Genomic DNA, 25,328 nt, shown 5'->3' with positions numbered 1-25,328 from the left:
ATCATTATTATATTATATTGTTATATTATTGATATTCTTATATTACTATTGTTATATTATTCTATTATATTATTATTATTATCATTATTATATTCTATTATATTATTATATTATTGATATTATTCTTATATTACTATCATTATATTATTATATCATTATATTATATTATTATTATATTATTATATTATCATTATTATTATTATTATATTGTTATATTATTGATATTATTCTTATATTACTATCATTATATTATTATATTATATTATAATATTATTATATTACCATTATTATTATATTATCATTATTATATTAATATCCTTATTATATTATTGTATTCTAGTATTGTATTATTCTATTTTATATCATAATATGATGTTATTATGCCTCCAACAAGAAGTAAATGCAATAATAATAATAATAATAATAATAATAGACTGGGACTTTTATTATTATTATTATTATGAGATTGGTAAGTAAATGCCATATTATTATATAATATATAATGTAATAATATAATATTAGACTGGGAAGTAAATGTAATAATAATGATGATAATAATAATAATAATAATAATAATAGGCTGGGACTTACATACATATAAATATATATTTTATTATTATTATTATTATTATTATTATTATTATTATGAGATTGGTGAGTAAATGCAATATTATTATATAATATATAATGTAATAATATAATATTAGACTGGGAAGTAAATGTAATAATAATGATAATAATAATAATAATAATAATAGGCTGGGACTTACATACATATAAATATATATTTTATTATTATTATTATTAGTATTATTATTATTATGAGATTGGTAAGTAAATGCCATATTATTATATAATATATAATGTAATAATATAATATTAGACTGGGAAGTAAATGTAATAATAATGATAATAATAATAATAATAATAATAGGCTGGGACTTACATACATATAAATATATATTTTATTATTATTATTATTAGTATTATTATTATTATGAGATTGGTAAGTAAATGCCATATTATTATATAATATATAATGTAATAATATAATATTAGACTGGGAAGTAAATGTAATAATAATGATAATAATAATAATAATAATAATAGGCTGGGACTTACATACATATAAATATATATTTTATTATTATTATTATTAGTATTATTATTATTATGAGATTGGTGAGTAAATGCCATATTATTATATAATATATAATGTAATAATATAATATTAGACTGGGAAGTAAATGTAATAATAATGATAATAATAATAATAATAATAATAGGCTGGGACTTACATACATATAAATATATATTTTATTATTATTATTATTATTATTATGAGATTGGTGAGTAAATGCCATATTATTATATAATATATAATGTAATAATATAATATTAGACTGGGAAGTAAATGTAATGATAATAATGATAATGATAATGATAATAATAATAATAATAATAGACTGGGACTTACGTACATATATATATATATATATATATATATTATTATTATTATTATTATTATGAGATTGGTGAGTAAATGCCATATTATATTATTATAATATAATATTTCATTATGATATAATATAAATAATATTATTGTATATTATTTATATTATATCATAATGAAATATATAATAATAATAATAATAATAATAATAATATATAATATATAATATATAATATATAATAATAATAATAGTCTCCTTTCTCATTGAGAGACATGCTCAGAATGTCATTTCCCCATTGGTCTCTTTTGGCCCCGCCCCTTTTTGTGTGGCAGTGTCCTCTTAAAGGGGAAGGAGGCGGGCCTTAAAGGGGAGGGGAGTCATCTCTTGCGTGGCAGGGGGCGGGGCTTGGGGCTCCCTTTTCCTCCTCCGACAAATAAGATCTATATGTGTGTATATATGTATTAGTGTTGTGTCTGGATGGAGTGCCAACCCATGGCTGCTTTAATAGCTCTGCTCTGCCTGCTGATGCTGGCTTCTTCCTCCAAGCCAAAAAAAGGTAAGACAACTTTGCAAAATCATGCCCAGGACTTTTGCAGAAAGTTTACAGAACTTGCCTGTGCATCATCCACACTGCAGAGTTAACCCGGTTTAACACCACTTTCATTGCAATGCAAGTTTTGCTTTCACCATCATCATCATTATGCATTAAATAAATATATTTCATTTATATTAGTATTAACAAGAATACTTGGAAGTCAATGCATTAAATAAATAGATGTTATTTATATTATTATTATCATTAGACTGGGAAGTCAATGCATTAAATAAATAGATTTTATTTATATTATTATTATTACTTTATTATTATTAAGAGACTGGGAAGTCAATGCATTAAATAAATAGATTTTATTTATATTATTCTTTATTGTTATTATTATTATTATTATTATTAGACTGGGAAGTCAATGCATTACATAAATATATTTTATTTAAATTATTATTTTGTTATTATTAGACTGGGAAGTCAATGAATTACATAAATATATTATTATTATTATTATTATTATTAAGAGACTGGGAAGTCAATGCATTACATAAATGTATTTTATTTATATTATTATTATTATTATTAAGAGTCTGGGAAGTCAATGCATTAAATAAATAGATTTTATTTCTGTTATCATTATTTTATTATTATTAAGAGACTGGGAAGTCAATGCATTACATAAATATATTATTATTATTATTATTATTATTATTATTATTATTATTATTAAGAGACTGGGAAGTCACTGCATTAAATAAATATGTTTCATTTCTATTATTATTAATAGACTGAGAAGTCAATGCATTGCATAAATAGATTTTATTTATATTATTATTATTTTTTATTATTAAGAGACTGGGAAGTCAATGTATTAAATAAATATATTTTATTTATATTATTATTAATAGAGTGAGGAGTCAGTGCATTATATAAATATATTTTATTTATATATTATTATTATTATTATTATTATTATTATTATTAATAGACTGGGAAGTCAATGCATTAAATAAATATATTTCATAAATTATAATGTATGGATATTGGAGACCCATTGGATACAGATGTAGTTATTCTTCCTTTATTACTTAGATAATTTATTAGTTTTGACTGTGGCCACAGAGGAGACAGAAGCCTTCCAACGTTTCCGAAGATCCGCTCAGTTCTTCAATTATGACATTAAGGTAATTATAGTTGTTGTAGTTAGATACCTTGAGTTTCTACATTGAAAGGAAAAAAATATTATAATTATTATTGTAAGTTCAGATTATTATTATTATTATTATTCTCCGGTTGCTTCGAGAGTCATCGCCATCTTGAAGCCAGGCAAAGACCGTAATGACCCAAAAAGCTACAGACCAATCTCCCTGTTGTGCCACCTCTACAAAGTTCTGGAGAGACTTATTTTGCATAGAATTATGGAAAATATAGACCCCTGTCTGATCCCACAGCAAGCTGGCTTCAGAAAAGGCAAAAGCTGCACATCGCAAGTGCTGAACCTGACCCAGCACATAGAAGATGGCTTTGAAAGGCAGCAGATCACAGGAGCTGTCTTCATAGACCTGTCAGCAGCCTATGAGACTGTGAACCACCGCCTCCTCCTGAGAAAAATGTATAATATCACAAAGGACGACCACCTCACCCGCCTCATAGGAAACCTGCTACAAAACAGGGGCTTTTTTGTTGAGTTCCAGAGCCAGAGAAGCAGATGGCGGAAACAGAAGAACGGCCTGCCTCAGGGGAGCGTGCTTGCTCCATCCATGTTCAACATCTACACAAATGACCAGCCACTGCCAGAAGGGACAGAGAGTTTCATCTATGCTGACGATCATGCCATCACCGCTCAAGCAGGGAGCTTTGAGACAGTAGAACAGAAGCTCTCCGAAGCTCTAGGTGCTCTTACTGCCTATTACAGGGAAAACCATCTGATCCCTAACCCATCTAAAACACAGACATGCGCCTTTCACCTTAAGAACAGACAAGCATCCCAAGCTCTGAGGATTACCTGGGAAGGAATCCCACTGGAGCATTGCAGCACACCCAAATACCTGGGAGTCACTTTGGACCGTGCTCTGACCTACAAGAAGCACTGCCTGAACATCAAACAAAAAGTGGGCGCTAGAAACAACATCATACGAAAGCTGACTGGCACAACCTGGGGATCACAACCAGACACAGTGAAGACATCTGCCCTTGCGCTATGCTACTCTGCTGCTGAGTATGCATGCCCAGTGTGGAACACATCTCATCACACTAAAACAGTGGATGTGGCTCTTAATGAGACATGCCGCATTATCACGAGGTGTCTGCGACCCACACCACTGGAGAAATTACACTGCTTAGCCGGTATTGCACCACCTGACATCCGCCGGGAAGTAGCAGCCAATAGTGAAAGGACCAAGGCAGTGACATCTCCAGCTCATCCCCTGTTTGGGTATCAGCCAGCACGTCAACGACTTAAATCAAGACATAGCTTTCTTAGAACTACAGAGACACTCGCTGGAACACCCCAGCAAGCGAGAGTCCAAAAGTGGCAGGCCCAAACCCAGCACCTCAATTCATGGGTGATACCAGATGAGAGACTCCCCCCTGGGCACTCAGAAGACTGGGCGACTTGGAAGGCGCTGAACAGATTGCGCTCTGGCACCACGAGATGCAGAGCCAACCTTCAGAAATGGGACTACAGGGTGGAATCCTCGGCATGCGAGTGCGGAGAAGAACAAACCACTGACCACCTGCTGCAATGCACCCTGAGCCCTGCCACATGCACGATGGAGGACCTTCTTGCGGCAACCCCAGAGGCACTCCAAGTGGCCAGATACTGGTCAAAGGACATTTAACCAACTACCAAATTTACAAAATCTGTGTGGTTTTTTTTCTTTCTTTTTTTCTTTTTCTTTTTAATCTCTGTGTTTGTTTTGCTCTGTTAGAATTGTAAAACAATGGTTGCTGATGACACGATAAATAAATAAATAAAATTATTATTATTATTATTATTAGATACCTTGAGTTCCTATATTGGAAGAAAAATATATTATTCGTGTTATTTTATTACTGGGTCCCTACATTGGGAGAAAAATATTATTATTATTATTATGGTCATCATCATCATCATAAGATCAGTCCTTATTAGATGATGATGATGATGATGATGATGATGATGATTAGATATCTTTCTACACTAGAAGAAAAAATATTATTCTTTTTTTAGATATCTTGAGTTTCTACATTGGAAGAAAAATTATTATTATTATTATTTTATTGTTAGTTGCCTTGAGTTTCTACATTGGAAGAAAAAGATATTATTAATATTATTTTATTGTTAGATACCTTGAGTTCCTATATTGGAAGAAAAATATATTATTCTTATTGTTAGATACCTTGAGTTTCTACATTGGAAGAAAAAGATATTATTATTATTATTTTATTGTTAGTTACCTTGAGTTTCTACACTAGAAGAAAATATATTGTTGTTGTTGCTATTATTATTATTATTATTATTATTATTAGATATTTTTCTACACTTGAAGAAAATATATTATTATTTTTAGTTACCTTGAGTTTCTACATTGGAAGAAAAAGATATTATTATTATTATTTTATTTTTAGTTACCTTGAGTTTCTACATTGGAAGAAAAAGATATTATTATTATTATTTTATTTTTAGTTACCTTGAGTTTCTACATTGGAAGAAAAAGATATTATTATTATTATTTTATTTTTAGTTACCTTGAGTTTCTACATTGGAAGAAAAAGATATTATTATTATTATTTTATTTTTAGTTACCTTGAGTTTCTACATTGGAAGAAAAAGATATTATTATTATTATTTTATTGTTAGTTACCTTGAGTTTCTACATTGGAAGAAAAGATATTATTATTATTTTATTGTTAGTTACCTTAAGTTTCTACATTGGAAGAAACAGATATTATTATTATTATTATTATTATTATTATTATTTTATTGTTAGGTACCTTGAGTTTCTACACTGGAAGAAAATATATTGTTGTTGTTGCTATTATTATTGTTATTATTATTATTGCATTGTAAGATATAGCAAGTCCCAACAATGGTAGAAAAATATGTTGTTGTTGTTGTTGTTGTTGTTGTTGTTATTATTATTAGACACTGGGGAAATGGAAGAAACAAGTCAGGTCCAGGAAGCAATGCATTGTATCATCATCATCATTATTTGATGCACAAGAAGATTAGTACACAACAAACAAGAACATTATGCTGGCTATTATCATTATTATTATTATTATTATTATTATTATTATTATTCCGTTCCAATTTCAGGTCTTAGGATTGGACGAAGGCGGCCAGAAACCCCTTGGAAGCGGTCAGAAGGTCCGCCTCTTGAAAGCGGCTTTGGAAGACTATGCGGACAAAGAGGACTTGGTCATCCTTTTCACAGAAAGGTAGTAGAGAATGAGTGGGTCCCCCAGAGGTCATCTAGACATATTTGGGTTCAACCTTCCTTCCTTCCTTTCTTTTCAGCGACAATGCCCTCTTTGCCTCCGGACCCACAGAGATCCTCAAGAAATTCAAGCAGGCCGCGTCCCAGGTGGTCTTTTCGTCTGAGAGTCTCATCTATCCGGACCGACGGCTGGAAAGCAAGTATCCTCAGGTTCGGGAAGGGAACCGCTTCCTTGGATCCGGAGGTATTTATTTACATATGGAGAGATAAAGCCAGATATAAGTAAATTATTATTATTATTATTATTATTATTATTATAGTTTGTTGAGATGTCATTTGAGAACTTAGTATTTATCTACATATTTAGAGATAAAGCCAGATATAAGTAAATAATAATGTTGATATTATTATTATTATTATTATTATTATAGAGATAAAGCCAGATATAAGTAAATTATTATTATTATTATTTACAGTGTGTTGGGAGGTCATTTAAGAAGAGCCTGGTATTTATTTACATATTTAGAGATAAAGCCAGATATAAGTAAATAATAATAATAATAATAATAATAATAATAATAATAATAGTATATTATTATTATTATTATTATCATTATCATTATTATTATTATTATTATAGATAAAGCCAGATATAAGTAAATAAATTATTATTATCATTATCATTATTATTATTATTATTATTATTTACAGTTTGTTGGGATGTCATTTGAGAAGAGCTTGGTATTTATTTACATATTTAGAGATAAAGCCAGATATAAGTAAATAATAATAATAATAATAATAATTATTATTATTATTATTTACAGTTTGTTGGGATGTCATTTGGTATTTATTTACATATTTAGAGATAAAGCCAGATATAAGCCAGCTGTTCGAGAGGGCATTTAATTAAGTGCTAACAGCAAGACAATATGGTAATGAGAACTGGAATGGAACAAGGAATATGAGATTGGCTATGATTCCACTAAGAGACGAAGCGGATTTTTAGTGTAGTTTGTAATTTGTGTATTGTTTATATGTTGTTGAAATGGATTTTGTAACTGTCTTTTATGTGTACTGTACACCGCCATGAGTCGCCCTTATGGGCTGAGAATGGCGGTTAATAAGTGCATTAAATAAATAATAAAATAAATAAATAAATAAGTAAATAAATATAAATATTATTATTATTATTATTTACAATTTGTTGGGATGTCATTTAAGAAGAGCTTGGTATATGTTTTACATATTTAGAGATAAAGCCAGATATAAGTAAATTATTATTATTATTATTATTTACAGGGTTTATCGGTTCTGCCCCATTTCTCCGCAAAATGCTGGCGGATTGGTCCGGTCCCGACAGCGCCAGCGACCAGCTCTTTTACACCAAGGTCTTCCTGGATCCAGAAAAGAGGGTAAATCTACAGTGTGGACAGAACAAATGTGAGTTTAGGAATGGCCAAACTTGTGCTGAACTTTTAATTCTGTGCTTCTTTTTCCTTGGCAGGAGAGCCTCAATATCACTTTGGATCATAGGTGTCGCATCTTCCAAAACCTCAATGGTGCCCTCGGTGAGAATAATTATATATCCATAATGTATATGATTGTGCTTATATATATATGTGTGTGTGTATGTATATATATAATAATATATATTATATTATAATATTATATATTACATTCATTTCTGACATGATAATAAATAATATAATATATAGTATAAAATATATTATAAATATTTGGTGAGAGTAATTATATATTCATAATGTATATGATTGTGTGTGTGTGTGTATATATATGTGTGTGTGTATAATAATATATATTATATTATAATATATATTACATTCATTTCTGACGTGATAATAAATAATATAATATATAGTATAAAAGATATTACATATATTCATTTTATATATATAATATGATATATACTATACGTGCATATGTGCATAATAAATATGACTATATTTATATTATACTATATATTATATAATGTTATAGCATAATATATAAAATAACATGTATTTATTAATATATATATATATTAAAATATATCATACATATTATTATTTGTACCTCCTGCTCTCTAATACATATCTTTGCATAAATATAATAAACGTATATATACACACACATATATTATACTATATATTATAATGTTATTATGGTATAATATAATTTATTATATACACACACACACACACACACACACACACATACTTTAATATAATATATTTAATATATCTATATTAAATATATTTTAATTATTTTAAAATTTAATATATTTTAAATATTTATATTAATATATTTAATATAATATTATATATTTAATATAATATAATATATATAATTTATAATAACATATGGTATAATATAATTTATAATAAATACATATTGATTTATCATATATAACATACATATAACATATTGTAATATTATTTCTGCCTCTTACTCTCTAATATACATGTATACATTATATGCATTATATATATATATATTATGTTACATATATGTGTGTGTATATATATATAACATCATCATATAATATAATATATAGTGAAATACAAATTACATTTAAATAAATAAATTATATATATATATATAAAATTATATATGTTTCCTAAAAAGACAACGTGGTCCTGAAATTTGAAACGAGACACGTGAGAGCAAGGAACCTGGCCTTCGATACGCTCCCGGTCCTGATCCAGGGCAACGAAGCCACCAAGGTAGGCCGCATGGGGTGGGACTAGATGACCTTTGGGGGACCCCTTCCAATCTCAATGCAATAGGGGCAGACTCAGAGGACTCTCCTGCTTTCCCTCTGTCGGGAGAGTTTGAATGGTGCTTTGGTGGAATGGGGTTGGACTAGATGGCCTTTGGAGACCCCTTCCATTGGTCTTCCTTTCTCTGCTCACAGCTGCAGCTGAACTACTTGGGGAACTACATCCCTCAGAGCTGGACCTTCGAGACGGGATGCACTCATTGTGGAGAAGGCCTGAAGGACCTCACAGACCTGGAAGTAATTGCCATTATTATTATTATTATTATTATTATTATTATTATTATTATTGCATTGTGATGGTCATTGCAATCTGGTGGTCATTTCAATCCAATAGTAATTGCAATCCAATGGTCATTGCAATCCAGTGGCCATTGCACTCCAATATTGTAATTCAGTGGTCATTACAATTCAATAGTCATTGCAATCCAGCGGTCATTGCAGTCAAACGGTCATTTTAATCCAATGGTCACTGCCATTCAATGGTCATTGAAATCCAATGGTAATTGCAATCCAACGGTCACTGCAGTCAAACAGTCATTTCAATGGTCATTGCAATCCAATATTATAATTCAACGGTCATTGCAATTCAAAGGTCATTGCAATTCAACGGTCGTTGCAATCCAATGGTCATTGCAGTCAAACGGTCATTGCAGTGAAATGGTCATTGCTGTCAAACGGTCATTGCAGTCAAACGGTAATTGCAATCCAACGGTCATTGCAATCCAACGGTCATTGCAGTCCAACGGTCATTTCAATTCAATGGTCATTGCAGTCCAAAGGTCATTGCAATCCAATGGTCATTTCAACTCAATGGTCATTGCAGTCAAACGGTAATTGCAGTCCAACGGTCATTGCAGCCAAACGGTCATTGCAGTCCAACGGTCATTGCAGTCCAACAGTCATTGCAATCCAACGGGCATTTCAATTCAATAGTCATTGCAATCCAACGGTCATTTCAATTCAATGGTCATTGCAGTCAAACGGTCATTGCAGTCCAACGGTCATTGCAATCCAGTGGTCATTTCAATTCAATGGTCATTGCAGTCCAACGGTCATTGCAATCCAGTGGTCATTTCAATTCAATGGTCATTGCAGTCAAACGGTAATTGCAGTCCAACGGTCATTGCAGCCAAACGGTCATTGCAGTCCAACTGTCATTGCAGTCCAACAGTCATTGCAATCCAACGGCCATTTCAATTCAATGGTCATTGCAGTCAAACGGTAATTGCAATCCGATGGTCATTGCAATCCAACGGCCATTTCAACTCAATGGTCATTGCAGTCAAACGGTAATTGCAGTCCAACGGTCATTGCAGCCAAACGGTCATTGCAGTCCAACGGTCATTGCAGTCCAACAGTCATTGCAATCCAACGGGCATTTCAATTCAATAGTCATTGCAATCCAACGGTCATTTCAATTCAATGGTCATTGCAGTCAAACGGTCATTGCAGTCCAACGGTCATTGCAATCCAGTGGTCATTTCAATTCAATGGTCATTGCAGTCCAACGGTCATTGCAATCCAGTGGTCATTTCAATTCAGTGGTCATTGCAGTCAAACGGTAATTGCAGTCCAACGGTCATTGCAGCCAAACGGTCATTGCAGTCCAACGGTCATTGCAGTCCAACAGTCATTGCAATCCAATGGCCATTTCAATTCAATGGTCATTGCAGTCAAACGGTAATTGCAATCCGATGGTCATTGCAATCCAACGGTCATTTCAACTCAATGGTCATTGCAGTCAAACGGTAATTGCAATCCAACGGTCATTGCAATCCGATGGTCATTGCAATTCAACGGTCATTGCCACCCAATGGTCATTGCAATCCAACGGTCATTGCAGCCAAACGGTCATTGCAATTCAAAGGTGTGAAGGAGCCCGTATATTACTGCCACTAATTGTAAAGGCTTGGCCACTAATTTGTAATGATGCCACCAAATTGTAAGGATGTATAAATATAACTACTATCAATATGTAGAGAGTTGGTAAAAGGAGCCACTTCTTCGTGAGGGCTTATTAAATTGATGACACAACCAATAGCTTGTAATGTCCATTTCTTCAAAATGTAGCGCGTCTTGAATTGGAAAAGAATGGTAACATAGGCTTGACTTTAAAAAAAAACTGTAACAAGTTTATTGAGGTACAGAAGCTTGATGGTTTCAACGTTTCCTTTCTCTTAGAGGTACAGATCTTCAATGGTTACATTCATAACAGTTCTTAAATAACTCTTAGGAGGTCTAATTCTTCTGACAAACAGGTCTCAAACTTAGTTCCTTTAAAAAGATGTGTCTTTCTTTAACCGACCACAGACTGACTGCTTAAAAATGGCTGCTTGGTCATTGTAATTCAACGGTCATTGCAATCCAACGATTATTGCAATGCGATGGTCATTGAAATGGGACGGTCGTTTGCAAAGATGGCGGTTGTCATGGTGCGTTCTCCTTGGCTTGTCTTGCAGGAGGGAGTCTTCCCTGTGGTCCTCCTGGGGGTCTTCATTGAGCAGCCCACTCCCTTCCTCTCCCAGTTCTTCCAACGGCTGCAGAGGCTGCGATACCCAAAGGGACGCCTCCGGCTCTTCGTCCACAACAGGGTGAGCCATTATAGAATAGTAATAATTATTAGGATACTAATAATATAATATAAAATATATAATAATTTAATATAATAATAGGATAGCACTTAATAGCATACTAATAATATACTATGTAGTAATTAATAATAGGATAGCACTTAATAGCATGCTAATAATACAGTATATAATCTAATAATAAATAATAGGATAGGTATAGCATACTAATAATATAGTCTATAGTAACTAATAATAGGATAGCACTGACAGTAATGGCATAGTAATAGCATGTTAATAATGTATAATATAATAATAATGAAAATATATAATAATAGGATAGCATTTAATAGGATACTAATAATATATAGTAAATAATAGCATACTAATAATAATATTGTATAATATAACAAATAGCGGGATAGCACTTAATATACTAATAATATAGAATAGAATATAGAATAAATAATAAGATTGCACTAAATAGCATGCTAATAATATATAATAATATATAATAATAATAAGATAGCATTTAATAGGATAATAATATATAATAGAATATATAGTAAATAATAGCATGCTAATAATAATATTATATAATGTAACAAATAGCAGGATAGCACTTAATATACTAAAAGTATATAATAGAATATATAATAAATAATACTGCAGTAAATAGCATGCTAATAATATATAATAATTATATAATAATAATAATAGGATAGCATTTAATAGGATAATAATATATAATATAATATATAGTAAATAATAGCATGCCAATACAAATATTATATAATATAACAAATAGCAGAATAGCATTTAGTGCATAAATAATAAGATTTATGCACTAAATAGCATGCTAATAACATATAATAATAAAATATAATAATAGGATAGCATTTAATAGGATAATAATATATAATATATAGTAAATAATAGCATGCTAATAATAATATTATATAATGTAACAAATAGCAGGATAGCACTTAATATACTAATAATATATAATAGAATATATAATAAATAATAAGACTGCACTAAATAGCATGCTAATAATATATAATAATAATATGTAATAATTATATGATAGCATTTAATAGGATAGTAATATATAATATTATATAATATTATAAATAATAGCATGCTAATAAAATATTATATAACAAATAGGATAGCACTTAATATACTAATAATATATAATAGAATATATAATAAATAATAAGATTGCACTAAATAGCATGCTAATAATATATTATAATAATTATAATATAATAATTATGATAATATATTATAATAATTATATTATAATAATATATAATAATAATAGGATAGCATTTAATAGGATAATAATATATAATATAATATATAGTCAATGATAGCATTCTAATAATAATATTATATAATATAACAAATAGCAGGATACCACTTAATATGCTAATAATATATAATAGAATATATAATAAATAATAAGACTAAATAGCATGCTAATAATATAGTATATAATATAATCATAAATATAATATTAAATAAAATAGCTTTTATAAGGATGCTAATGTATAATATAATATATATAATAAATATTAGCATGCTAATAATATTATATAATATAACGAATGTCAGGATGGCACTTAATATACTAATATATAATATAATAAATAATAGGATAGCACTTCACAGAATACTCATAATATAACAACATAACATATAATATAATAATAATAAAGACTAGGGTACCAGTAGAATACTAATACTATACTAATATAATATAATATATATATAGTAAATAATAGCATAGCACTTGATAGAATACTCATTATAGAATAGGATGGATAATATAAAAATAACAAATAATAGGATACTAATGTAATATAATATGTAATATAATAATAATAAATATTAGGATAACAAAAGGATCCCAATAATAATAATAATAATAATAATAATAATAATAAAAAAGAATAGAATACTAATACTATACTAATATAATATATTCTCCTAATAACGTAATGTAATACAATATATAATATAATATAATTATAATATAATATAATATAATATAATTTATTATAATATATAATAATAAATAATAGGATACTGATAATATAATATATAATAATAATATAATAGGATAGGCTTTCTCTCTCTTTGTAGGAGGAGCACCATGTTTCCCAAGTGACCGCCTTCCTGGATGGACACAGCGGGGAATACCTCTCGGTAGAAGCCCTCGGACCGGATGACCGCCTGGACAGCGCCGAGGCTCGGGACACGGCCATGTAAGTCTATGGCACCGGGGGCTGCAAGTATTGGCACCCCTTTCAGGCCTGACCTGTGGGTGGCATTGCCCCTCAGGGACCGGTGCCGGCAGGACCCCCGCTGCGAGTATTTCTTCAGCCTGGACGCCGAAGTGGTGCTCGAGAACCCGGACGCCTTGCGGATCCTGATCCGGCAGAACAAGTTTGTCCTGGCTCCGCTGGTCAGCCGCATCGGGAAGCTGTGGTCCAACTTCTGGGGGGCCCTCAGCGCCGAGGGCTATTACGCCCGGTCCGAGGACTATATGGACATCGTCCAGGGAAGGAGGAAGTGAGTATGATTACAATAATATAATGTAATGCAACATAATATATTATATAGACAACGTCCAAGTAAGGAGGAAGTGAGAATTATGAATGTAATATAATATAATAGTACAATGCAATATATTATATGGACATCATCCAGGGAAGGAGCACAGGAGTATTATTAAAAATATAATATAATTAATATAATATTATATATGGCATCATCCAGGGAAAGAGGATCTGATTACTCCAAATATAATATAATATAATAATACAATACAATATATTATATTATATGGGCATCATAATATAATATAATATAATATAATAATACAATATATTATGGGCACCATAATATAATATAATATAATATTACAATATATTATATTATATATGGGCATCATCCAGGGAAAGAGGAGGTGATTACTCCAAATATAATATGATATGATATGATATGATATGATATGATATAATATAATAATACAGTACAATATATTATATTATATGGGCACCATAATATAATATAATATAATATAATATAATATAATATAATATATGGGCATCATCCAGGGAAAGAGTAGGTGATTACTCCAAACATAATATAATATAATATAATAATACAATACAATATATTATATTATATGGGCATCATAATATAATATAATATAATATAATATAATATAAGGGCATCATCCATGGAAAAAGGCGGTGATTACTCCAAATATAATAATATAATATAATATAATATAATATAATATAATATGGGCATCATCCAGGGAAAGAGGAGGTGATTACTCCAAATATAATATAATATAATATAATATAATATAATATAATATAATATAATATAATATAATATAATAATGCAATACAATATATTATACTGACATCATGATATGTATGATATGATATGATATGATATGATATAATTATAATATAATATATGGGCATCACCCAGGGAAAAAGGAGGGGATTACTCCAAATATAATAATATAATAACTTCCCCGTACCTTGGGAAGTCGGATCTGGCCACGGTGGTCCACGCTCTTGTCACATCCCGGCTGGATTACTGCAACGCACTCTACGTGGGGTTGCCCTTGAAGACTGCTCGGAAACTTCAACTAGTCCAACGGGAGGCAGCCAGATTGCTCACCGGAGCGGCATACAGGGAGCACACCACCCCCCTGTTATGCCAGCTCCACTGGCTGCCGATCCAATTCCGAGCACAATTCAAGGTGCTGGTTTTGACCTATAAAATCCTTTACGGCTCCGGCCCAGTGTACTTGTCCGAACGGATCTCCCTCTACACACCACCTCGGAGTTTAAGATCCTCTGGGGAGGCCCTGCTCTCGACCCCGCCTTTATCGCAGGTGAGACTGGCGGGGACGAGGAGCAGGGCCTTCTCAGTGGTGGCCCCTTGCCTGTGGAACTCACTCCCCGGGGAGATTAGAACAGCGCCCTCCCTCCTCTCATTCAGGAAACAGCTGAAAACTTGGATGTGGGACCAGGCTTTCGGAAACTCTGGCAGCTAAAAAGAAGGACCATAATGAAAGGCAAATATTGTAGGAACCTACTTTAACCTATTGGACCTATGGAACGCGAAACACTGACCATGAGATTGCTTATTGTTGTGCTATGGTGCTATATATTAATGTTTTTAATCTGTTAATTATTAATTACTGTTTTTATATTTTTTATATTTGTATGTATTTGTATAAGGGCATCGAATTGTGCCGTCTGTGTAAGCCGCCCTGAGTCCCCCCTCGGGGGTGAGAAGGGCGGGGTATAAGTAGCAGAAATAAATAAATAAATAAATAAATAAATAATGTAATATATTATAATAATACAATATATTATATTATATGGCCATCATCCCGAGAAGGAGGAGGTGATAATATATTGTAATAATACAATATAATAATACAGTGTAGTATCGTATAATGTAATTTAATAATACAATATAATAAACAATATAATTTAGTAAAGTATACTATAATAAAATAAAATAATACAATATAACAGAGTACATGGATATTGTCCAGGGAGGGAAGATGTATTACAAATATATAATTTAGGATAGTGTAGCATAATATAATATAATATAATATAATATAATATAATATAAATATTGTAATGTATATTATATAATAATATATTATTATTTATAGTGTAGTATAATATAATATTAGCCTAATGATATATATAAATATTACAATATATTATATTATATATTATTATTATTATTTATAGTGTAGCATAATATAATACATTCTATTAGTATAATATAATATATAAATATTACAATATATGATATATATTATTTTTATATATTATTATTTATAGTGTAGCACAATACAATATAATATTAACATAATGGTATATATAAATATTACAATATATTATATTATTTATAGTGTAGCATAATATAATATAATATAATATTAGCATAATAATATATATAAATATTACAATATATATTGTATATTATTTTTATTATTTATTTATTTATTTATTTGCTTTACTTCTATACCGCATTTTTCAGCCTAGATTAGGCGACTCAATGCGGTTTACACAGTGCAAGTTATACAGAAATATACAGTTAAAACATATCACACATTACAACAAAATCAACAATTATTATCAATTCCTTATCAATTCATGACGCCTCAACAGAACAAGATCCATTCTCATAATCCTTGTGCCATTCCTATGTTCAGTTTTACCGACTTCCTGTGTTCAGTTGTTCAGTTGCACTGATTAGCCAAACGCTTGCTCGTAGAGCCAAGTCTTGACCTTCCTCCGAAACGCCAGCAATGAGGGGGCCTGTCTGATATCTACCGGTAGGGCATTCCATAGCTGAGAATGGAATGATTATTTATATTTATTTATTATTTATGATTATTTATAGTGTAGCATAATATAATATTATATTCTATTAGTGTAATATACTATAATATATAAATATTATAATGTATGATATAATAGATTATTATAATATATTATTATTATAGTGTAGCATAATATAATATTATATTCTATTAGTATAATATAGTATAATATATAAATATTCTTATATATGATATCATATATTGTTATTATTATATCACAATATAATTAAGTATAGTATAGCATAATAATATATTTTAGTATTATGTAATATAATATATTACAATATATTATATGTCCAGGGAAGGAGGGCAAAAGTATTAGCAATATATATATATCAGTTCTTGTGGGTTTTTTTCGGGCTATATGGCCATGTTCTAGAGGCGTTTCTCCTGACGTTTCGCCTGCATCTATGGCAAGCATCCTCAGAGGTGAGGTCTGCTGGAGCTGGGGAAAAAGGGGTTTATATATCTGTGGAATGACCAGGGTGAGACAAAAGGCTTTTGTAAGTTGGGCTGGGTGTGAATCTTTCAACTGACCACCTTGATTAGCATACAATGGGCTGACTGTGCCTGGAGCAAACTCTTCTTGAAAGGTGATTAGATGTCCCTGCCTGTTTCCTCTCTGCTGTTTTTGCTGTTGCAATTTTAGAGTTTTTTAATACTGGTAGCCAGATTTTGTTCATTTTCATGGTTTCTTCCTTTCTGTTGAAATTGTCCACATGCTTGTGGATTTCAATGGCTTCTCTGTGTAGCCTGACATGGTGGTTGTTGGTGTGGTCCAGCATTTCTGTGTTCTCAAATAATATGCTGTGTCCAGGCTGGTTCATCAGGTGCTCTGCTATGGCTGACTTCTCTGGTTGGAGTAGTCTGCAGTGCCTTTCATGTTCCTTGATTCGTGTGTTGGGCAATGCTGCGTTTGGTGGTCCCTCTGTAGACTTGTCCACAGCTGCATGGAATACGGTAGACTCCTGCAGAGGTGAGAGGATCCCTCTTGTCCTTTGCTGAACGTAGCATTTGTTGGATTTTCTTGGTGGGTTTGTAGATTGTTTGTATGTTGTGTTTCCTCATCAGCTTCCCTCTGCGGTCAGTGGTTCCCTTGATGTATGGCAAGAACACTTTCCCTCTGGGTGGGTCTTCGTCTTGACTCTCGTGGCTTCTTCTCAGTGGTCTTGCAGCTCTTCTGATGTCTGAGGTGGAGTCTCCATTGGCCTGGAGAGCCCAGTTGAGAGGGTTCAGTTCATCTTGGAGGAGGTGGGCTTCCCAGATTCTTTTTGCACGGTCTGCCAAGGCTTTAATGGTGCTTCTTTGTTGACTTGGGTGATGGTTGGAGTTTTTGTGTAGATATCTATCTGTGTGTGTGGGTTTTCTGTAGACGGTGTGACCCAATTGTTGATCTGGTTTGCGGATGACTAGGACATCTAGAAAAGGCAGTCTTCCTTCATTTTCTTTTTCCATGGTGAACTGGATGTTAGGGTGGATGCTGTTAAGATGGTCCAGGAACCTGTTGAGTTCTTCTTCTCCGTGGCTCCAAATGGTGAAGGTGTCACCCACATCTCTGAACCATATCGTGGGCTTTTTGGTTGCTGTCTCCAGGGCTTGTTTTTCAAATTGTTCCATGTAGAAGTTAGCTATGACTGGGCTGAGAGGGCTCCCCATAGCTACTCCATCTTTCTGTTCGTAGAATTCATTGTCCCACTGAAAATAGCTGGTGGTGAGGCAATGGTGAAACAGTGCCGTGATGTCTTCTGGGAACCTCTGGTTGATGAGTGCCATGGTGTCTGCAACTGGGACATATATATATATATTTATAATATGATATAGTACTTTACATTACATATTTACTTTACATATTATATTATAAATATATATCAATATATATATATTTATAATATAGTACTTTACATTGTAATTATCTCTATTTTGTTCATAAATTCTTATATTAGATTACAAATGTGTTGAGCAAATGGGTCAAACGCCTTTACATTGTATTTTTATGTAGCGGATTCCTTGATGTTCTGTAAGGCTTGCTTTTTTGATGGCCTCCTTCCTTCCTTCCCTTTCAGGGGCCTCTGGAACGTCCCCTACATCTCCCACGTCTTCTTGGTCCAAGGAGGCCTCCTCCGATCCCGCTTCTCGCACCCCAAGCCCTTCCATCATGGCAAACTGGACCCCGATATGGCCTTCTGCCACAATCTCCGGGAACAGGTCAGAAGAGCTCCCCCTTTGGCTTTGGTTCAGCCCTTAAGATGACGACCCTACTGCGGACCCCCATTTCGGAAAGGTCATAAGGTTCTCCCCCTCCCCCACCCCAGGGTATCTTCATGTTTGTGACCAACCAGCAGCCCTTCGGCCACATCCTGTCCTTGGAGGACTATGAGACGACCCACCTCCACAACGACCTTTGGCAGATCTTCAGCAACCCAGAGGTACACCTGTCGGGAGGGATCGGATGGGGCTTTTCCTGTCTGGAGGCAAAAGGGGGGGGGGTGGACTGGATGGCCCTTTGGGGTCCCTTCCAACTCTGGGATTCTATGATCGATCTATCATATAGATCTTCCTTCATATATCTATCTATATTTCTATCTAGTTATCCTTTTATTTACCTTTTCTAACAACAACAACAACAACAATACTACTACTATTGTATTCATGAACCTACCAGGCATTTGTTGTTGTTGTTGTTGTTGCTAGAGGAAGCATAAAACATATTAGTGAACCTACCAGGCATATATTGTTGTTGTTATGTTGTTGTTGGTGTTGTTGTTATATTGTTGTTGTTAGAGGAAGCATAAAACATATTCGTGAACCTACCAGGCATATGTTGTTGTTGTTGTTGTTGTTGTTGTTGTTGTTAGAGGAAGCATAAAACATATTTGTGAACGTACCTGGCATATATTGTTGTTGTTATTGTTGTTGTTGTTAGAGGAAGCATAAAACATATTTGTGAACGTACCTGGCATATATTGTTGTTGTTATATTGTTGTTGTTGTTAGAGGAAGCATAAAACATATTCGTGAACCTACCAGACATACATTGTTGTTGTTGTTATGTTGTTGTTATTGTTAGAGGAAGCATAAAACATATTCGTGAACCTACCAGACATATGTTGTTGTTGTTGTTGTTGTTGTTGTTGTTATATTGTTGTTGTTATTGTTGTTGTTATTAGAGGAAGCATAAAACATTTTTGTGAAGCTACTAGACATATATTGTTGTTGTTGTTGTTGTTAGAGGAAGCATAAAATATATTCGTGAAGCTACTAGAGATATATTGTTGTTGTTGTTGTTGTTGTTGTTGTTGTTGTTAGAGGAAGCATAAAACATATTTGTGAACTTACCAGACAGATATTGTTGTTGTTGTTGTTGAGGAAGCATAAAACATATTTGTGAACCTACCAGACATATATTGTTGTTGTTGTTGTTGTTATATTGTTGTTGTTGTTGTTAGAGGAAGCATAAAACATATTCGTGAACCTACCAGATATATATTGTTGTTATTGTAGTAGTTGTTATATTGTTGTTGTTGTTGTTAAAGGAAGCATAAAACATATTCGTGAACCTACCAGACATATATTGTCGTTGTTGTTATATTGTTATTATTGTTGTTGTTAGAGTAAGCATAAAACATATTCATGAAACTACCAGACATATATTGTTGTTGTTATATTGTTGTTGTTGTTAGAGGAAGCATAAAACATATCCGTGAACCTACCAGGCATATGTTGTTATTATATTGTTGTTATTGTTGTTGATTATGGTAATAATAATAATAATAATAATAATAATAATAAGTTTTTTCATTGGAACCCGGTCAAAATGTGTCTTTTGGTGGAATGGGATTAATCTTGCCACTTAATTCCAAATTTCCATTTGTTTTTGCAGGACTGGAAGGAGAAATACATCCACGAAAACTACACCGCAGCCTTAAAGGGGAAAGGAGTGGAAACGGTAAGCAGCCCTTGCGGTTGTTGTTTTAATATTCATTTGTTGTTGCTGTTATAATATCAATTTGTTGTTATTATATTATTATTATTATTATTATTATTATTATATCCATTGTTATAATATTCATCTGTTGTTGTTATTATATAGGCATAATAAATAAATAAAATAAAATAATTATAATATTTATATCTTAGGAACTAAGACCCAAAGCATCTCACAAACAAACAAACAAACCCAAAACATACCAGAAGTCAATATTAAACAATAGCCCTTCCTTCTCCCTCTCCAGCCATGCCCAGATGTTTACTGGTTCCCCATCTTTACCGATGCGGCTTGTGACGAATTGGTGGAAGAAATGGAGAACTTTGGCCAGTGGTCCCGAGGAGACAACACCGTAAGGCGTTCCTTTCAAACAAGTGGGCCTTTGGTGGGTTGGAAGGACGTCAGTGTGGGAAGGGCCCCCCAAAAGGACATCCAGGCCAACCCCCTTCTGCCTTCAGGAATCCCTCCCCACAGATGGCCCTCTAGCCTCAGAAAGGCTGGACTCGCCACTGGAAAGGCTGGACTTTCTGCTGGATGCCTCCACTGGACTCTCGGGCAGAGAGGTCAACTGCTGAATGGATGGGGAGATAGAATGAATGAATGAATGAATGAATGAATACGTAGATAGAAAGATGAATGCGGAGCGAGGGTTGTCAGTTGATAGATACGATGGATGGATGGATGGATGGATGAGCAGGTAGATAGAAGGAGGAATAGATGGATAGATAGGATGGATGAATGAATGAGTAAGTAGAAGGATGAATAGGTAGGTAGGTAGGTAGGTAGGTAGGTAGATTGATGGATGGATGAGCAAGTAGAAGGATAGATAGATAGATAGATAGATAGATAGATAGATAGATAGATAGGATGGATAGATGGATAGATGGATAGATGGACAGATGGACAGATGGACAGATGGATAGATGGATAGATGGACAGATGGATGAATGAGTAGGTAGATAGAAGGATGAATAAATAGATTGATTGAATGAATGAATGAGTAAATAAAGGGTGGATTGGATGAATGAATAAATGAGTAAATAGAAGATTGGATGAATGAATGAATGAGTAAATAGAAGGATAGATGAAAATGAATGAATGAGTAAATAGAAGGATGAATAGATAGATTGGATGAATAAATGAGTAAATAAATAGGTTGGATTGGATGAATGAATAAATGAGTAAACTGAAGAATTAATAGATAGATTGGATGAATGAATGAATGAATGAATAAGTAAATAGAAGAATGGATTGGGTGAATAAATGATTAAATAGAAGGATGAATAGATAGATTGGATGAATGAATGAATAAATGAGTAAATAGAAGGAAAGATGATGGATAGATGGATAATAGAATCCTAGTATCCTCCAGAGCCCATCCAGTCCAACTGATAGATAGATAGATAGATAGATAGATAGAGTAGATGATGGTTGATGGAGAGATGGAAGGCAAGCTGGATCCCATCCGGCTTAGTGTCCGCAGGGAGGGTCCCTATGGCGCCCCTGAGATCGAGACCCTCGACGAGCATCGCCTTGGCCTTTTTGCGCTGCCGCACCACCCTCTGGGCTCCCCTGATGGGACTCGCCTGCCTTTGGTGCTGTTTTCCTCCAGGACAGCCGCATCCTGGGGGGCTACGAGAACGTGCCCACCATCGACATCCACATGAACCAGATCCACTTTGAGCGCCACTGGTACCGCTTCCTCCTGGACTACATCGCGCCCATCACCGAGAAGCTCTACCCCGGCTACTACACCAAGGTACAGGCTGGGGGTGGGCACAAATCAGTGCCACAACCACAACAATATTAGTTAGCTGGGGAGAAATACTAGCCATGCTAAGATCTCCCCGCTCTTCCTCCCTCTGCCCGTGGAGACCCAGTTTGAGCTGGCCTTCGTGGTGCGCTACAAGCCGGACGAGCAGCCCTCGCTGATGCCGCACCACGACGCCTCCACCTTCACCATCAACATCGCCCTCAACCGCGTCGGGATCGACTACGAGGTGGGCCTCCACCGAAAGGGAGGCTGGGTGGCCATCTATCGGGAGGGGTTAGATGGTGCTTGTGCTGCCTGAACTAACGTGCATTTTGTGTGTGTCTGTCCAGGGGGGCGGCTGCCGCTTCCTGCGCTACAACTGCTCGATCCGGGCCCCCAGGAAGGGGTGGACGCTCCTGCACCCGGGGCGCCTGACCCACTACCACGAGGGGCTGCCCACCACCCAGGGCACGCGATACATCGCCGTCTCCTTCCTCGACCCATAGGGGACCACACTTCCTCTTCCACTTCCACCTCAACTTCCACTACCACCTCCATTTCCTCTTCTGCTTCCACTTTCTCTTCTGCTTCCTCTTCCACTTCCTCAACTTCCATTTCTGCCTCCATTTCCTCTTCTGCTTCCTCTTCCACTTCCTCCTCAACTCCCACTTCACTTCCTCTTCTGCTTCCTCTTCCGCTTCCTCCTCAACTCCCACTTCCCCTTCTGCCTCCACTTCCTCTTTCTCTTCTGCTTCCTCTTCCACTTCCTCAACTATCACTTCCTCTTCTGCCTTCATGTCCACTTCCTCTTCTGCTTCCTCTTCCACTTCCTCCTCAACTCCCACTTCACTTCCTCTTCTGCCTCCACTCTTCCGCTTTCTGTTCTGCTTCCTCTTCTATGTCAACTCCCACTTCCTCTTCTGCCTCCACTTCCTCTTTTGCTTCCTCTTCCACTTCTTCCTCAACTCCCACTTCACTTCCTCTTCTGCCTCCACTTCATCTTTGTCTTCAGCTTCCTCTTCCACTTCCTCAACTCCCACTTCCCCTTCTGCCTCCACTTTCTCTTTCTCCTCTGCTTCCTCTTCCACTTCCTCAACTCCCACTTCCTCTTCTGCCTCCACTTCCTCTTCCACCTTCATGTCCACTTGCTCTTCTGCTTCCTCTTCCACTTCCTCAACATCTACTTATGCCTCCATTTCCTCTTCTGCCTCTACTTCCTCTTCCACTGCCTCCACTTTCTCTTCTGCTTCCTCTTCTATGTCAACTCCCACTTCCTCTTCTGCTTCCTCTTCCTCCTCAACTCCCACTTCACTTCCTCTTCTTCTTCCACTTCCTCTTTCTCTTCTGTTTCCTTTTCTACTTCCTCCTCAACTCCCACTTCCTCTTCTGCCTCCAATTCCTCTTCCGCCTCCATGTCCACTTCCTCTTCCGGTTCCTCTTCTACTTCCTCTTCCACCTCCACTTCGTCTTCTGCCTCCACTCCTTTTCCACTTCCGCCTCTGCCTCCACTTCCTCTTCCTCTTCCGATTTCTCTTCTCCTGCCTCTATCTGGACAAAAGGAGGAAAGCATTAAAATCTGAGATGAAATGCCAAAAAAGTTCGCACCCATTGGAATTATGTCCCGAATCTACCTTTTTGTAGTTTTACCGAGAGCGACTTATATTTATTTTTTGAGAGCAAGCCATCATTTTTCAAAGTGTGCAAAGATTCCTTTTTACAAAAAAATTAAAACTTTTTATTTAAAGAAAACACTGGATGTCTGGAGGATGTTTATTGGGGTGGATTGCAATTCATTATCCATATTTTATTTTATTTTATTATGTTTCTCTTTTAATTTCATTATTATTTTATGTATTGCGGAGTGGATTGGACCATATGAATTTTACATTATAATATATTATATTCTTTAATATATTATATTACATTCTATTTATTATATTTACATAATAAATATAAATATATAATATTATAAATATATATGTATTAATTATATAAATATATTAATTATATTTCTATAATAAATATATATAACTAAAATATATATTTATTATATTTATTACATTATATATTTACTTGTGTAATAAATTTATTATATATAGAAAACACATTAATTATTATATCATATTAAATATTAATATAATATTAATATTTAAATATATATATATTTATATTTATTATATTTCTATAATAAATATATTTATAAATATATTATATATTTATTAAATTTATTACATTATATATTTATGCGTGTAATAAATTTATTATATATATATTATAACATATTTATTATTATATAATATGAAATATTAATATAATATTAAAACATTTTATATATGTATTAATTATATAAATATATTTTATTTCTATAATAAAT

General features: G+C 33.3%; 1 protein-coding gene across 1 annotated transcript; it reads left to right on the top strand.

The window, feature by feature from the left end:
- The first annotated feature begins 1,862 nt into the window (after positions 1 to 1,862).
- On the top strand, positions 1,863 to 24,705 carry PLOD1 (procollagen-lysine,2-oxoglutarate 5-dioxygenase 1). The gene is made up of 18 exons (XM_067472759.1): positions 1,863 to 2,010; positions 3,094 to 3,185; positions 6,302 to 6,423; positions 6,503 to 6,666; positions 7,725 to 7,837; positions 7,930 to 7,993; positions 9,051 to 9,148; positions 9,340 to 9,441; positions 11,664 to 11,795; positions 13,923 to 14,044; positions 14,121 to 14,351; positions 19,281 to 19,422; positions 19,530 to 19,643; positions 21,097 to 21,162; positions 21,449 to 21,553; positions 22,814 to 22,960; positions 23,076 to 23,201; positions 23,305 to 24,705. Exons 1-18 carry the CDS (start codon positions 1,932 to 1,934, stop codon positions 23,458 to 23,460), a joined length of 2,175 nt encoding a protein of 724 aa, XP_067328860.1. The 5' UTR covers positions 1,863 to 1,931; the 3' UTR covers positions 23,461 to 24,705.
- The last annotated feature ends 623 nt before the right edge of the window (positions 24,706 to 25,328 follow it).

Source organism: Anolis sagrei, chromosome 13, assembly GCF_037176765.1.
Source record: "Anolis sagrei isolate rAnoSag1 chromosome 13, rAnoSag1.mat, whole genome shotgun sequence".
NCBI lineage: Eukaryota > Metazoa > Chordata > Lepidosauria > Squamata > Dactyloidae > Anolis > Anolis sagrei.
Note: the sequence above shows the minus strand (reverse complement) of the source record. Positions and strands in the feature narration are given on the sequence as shown.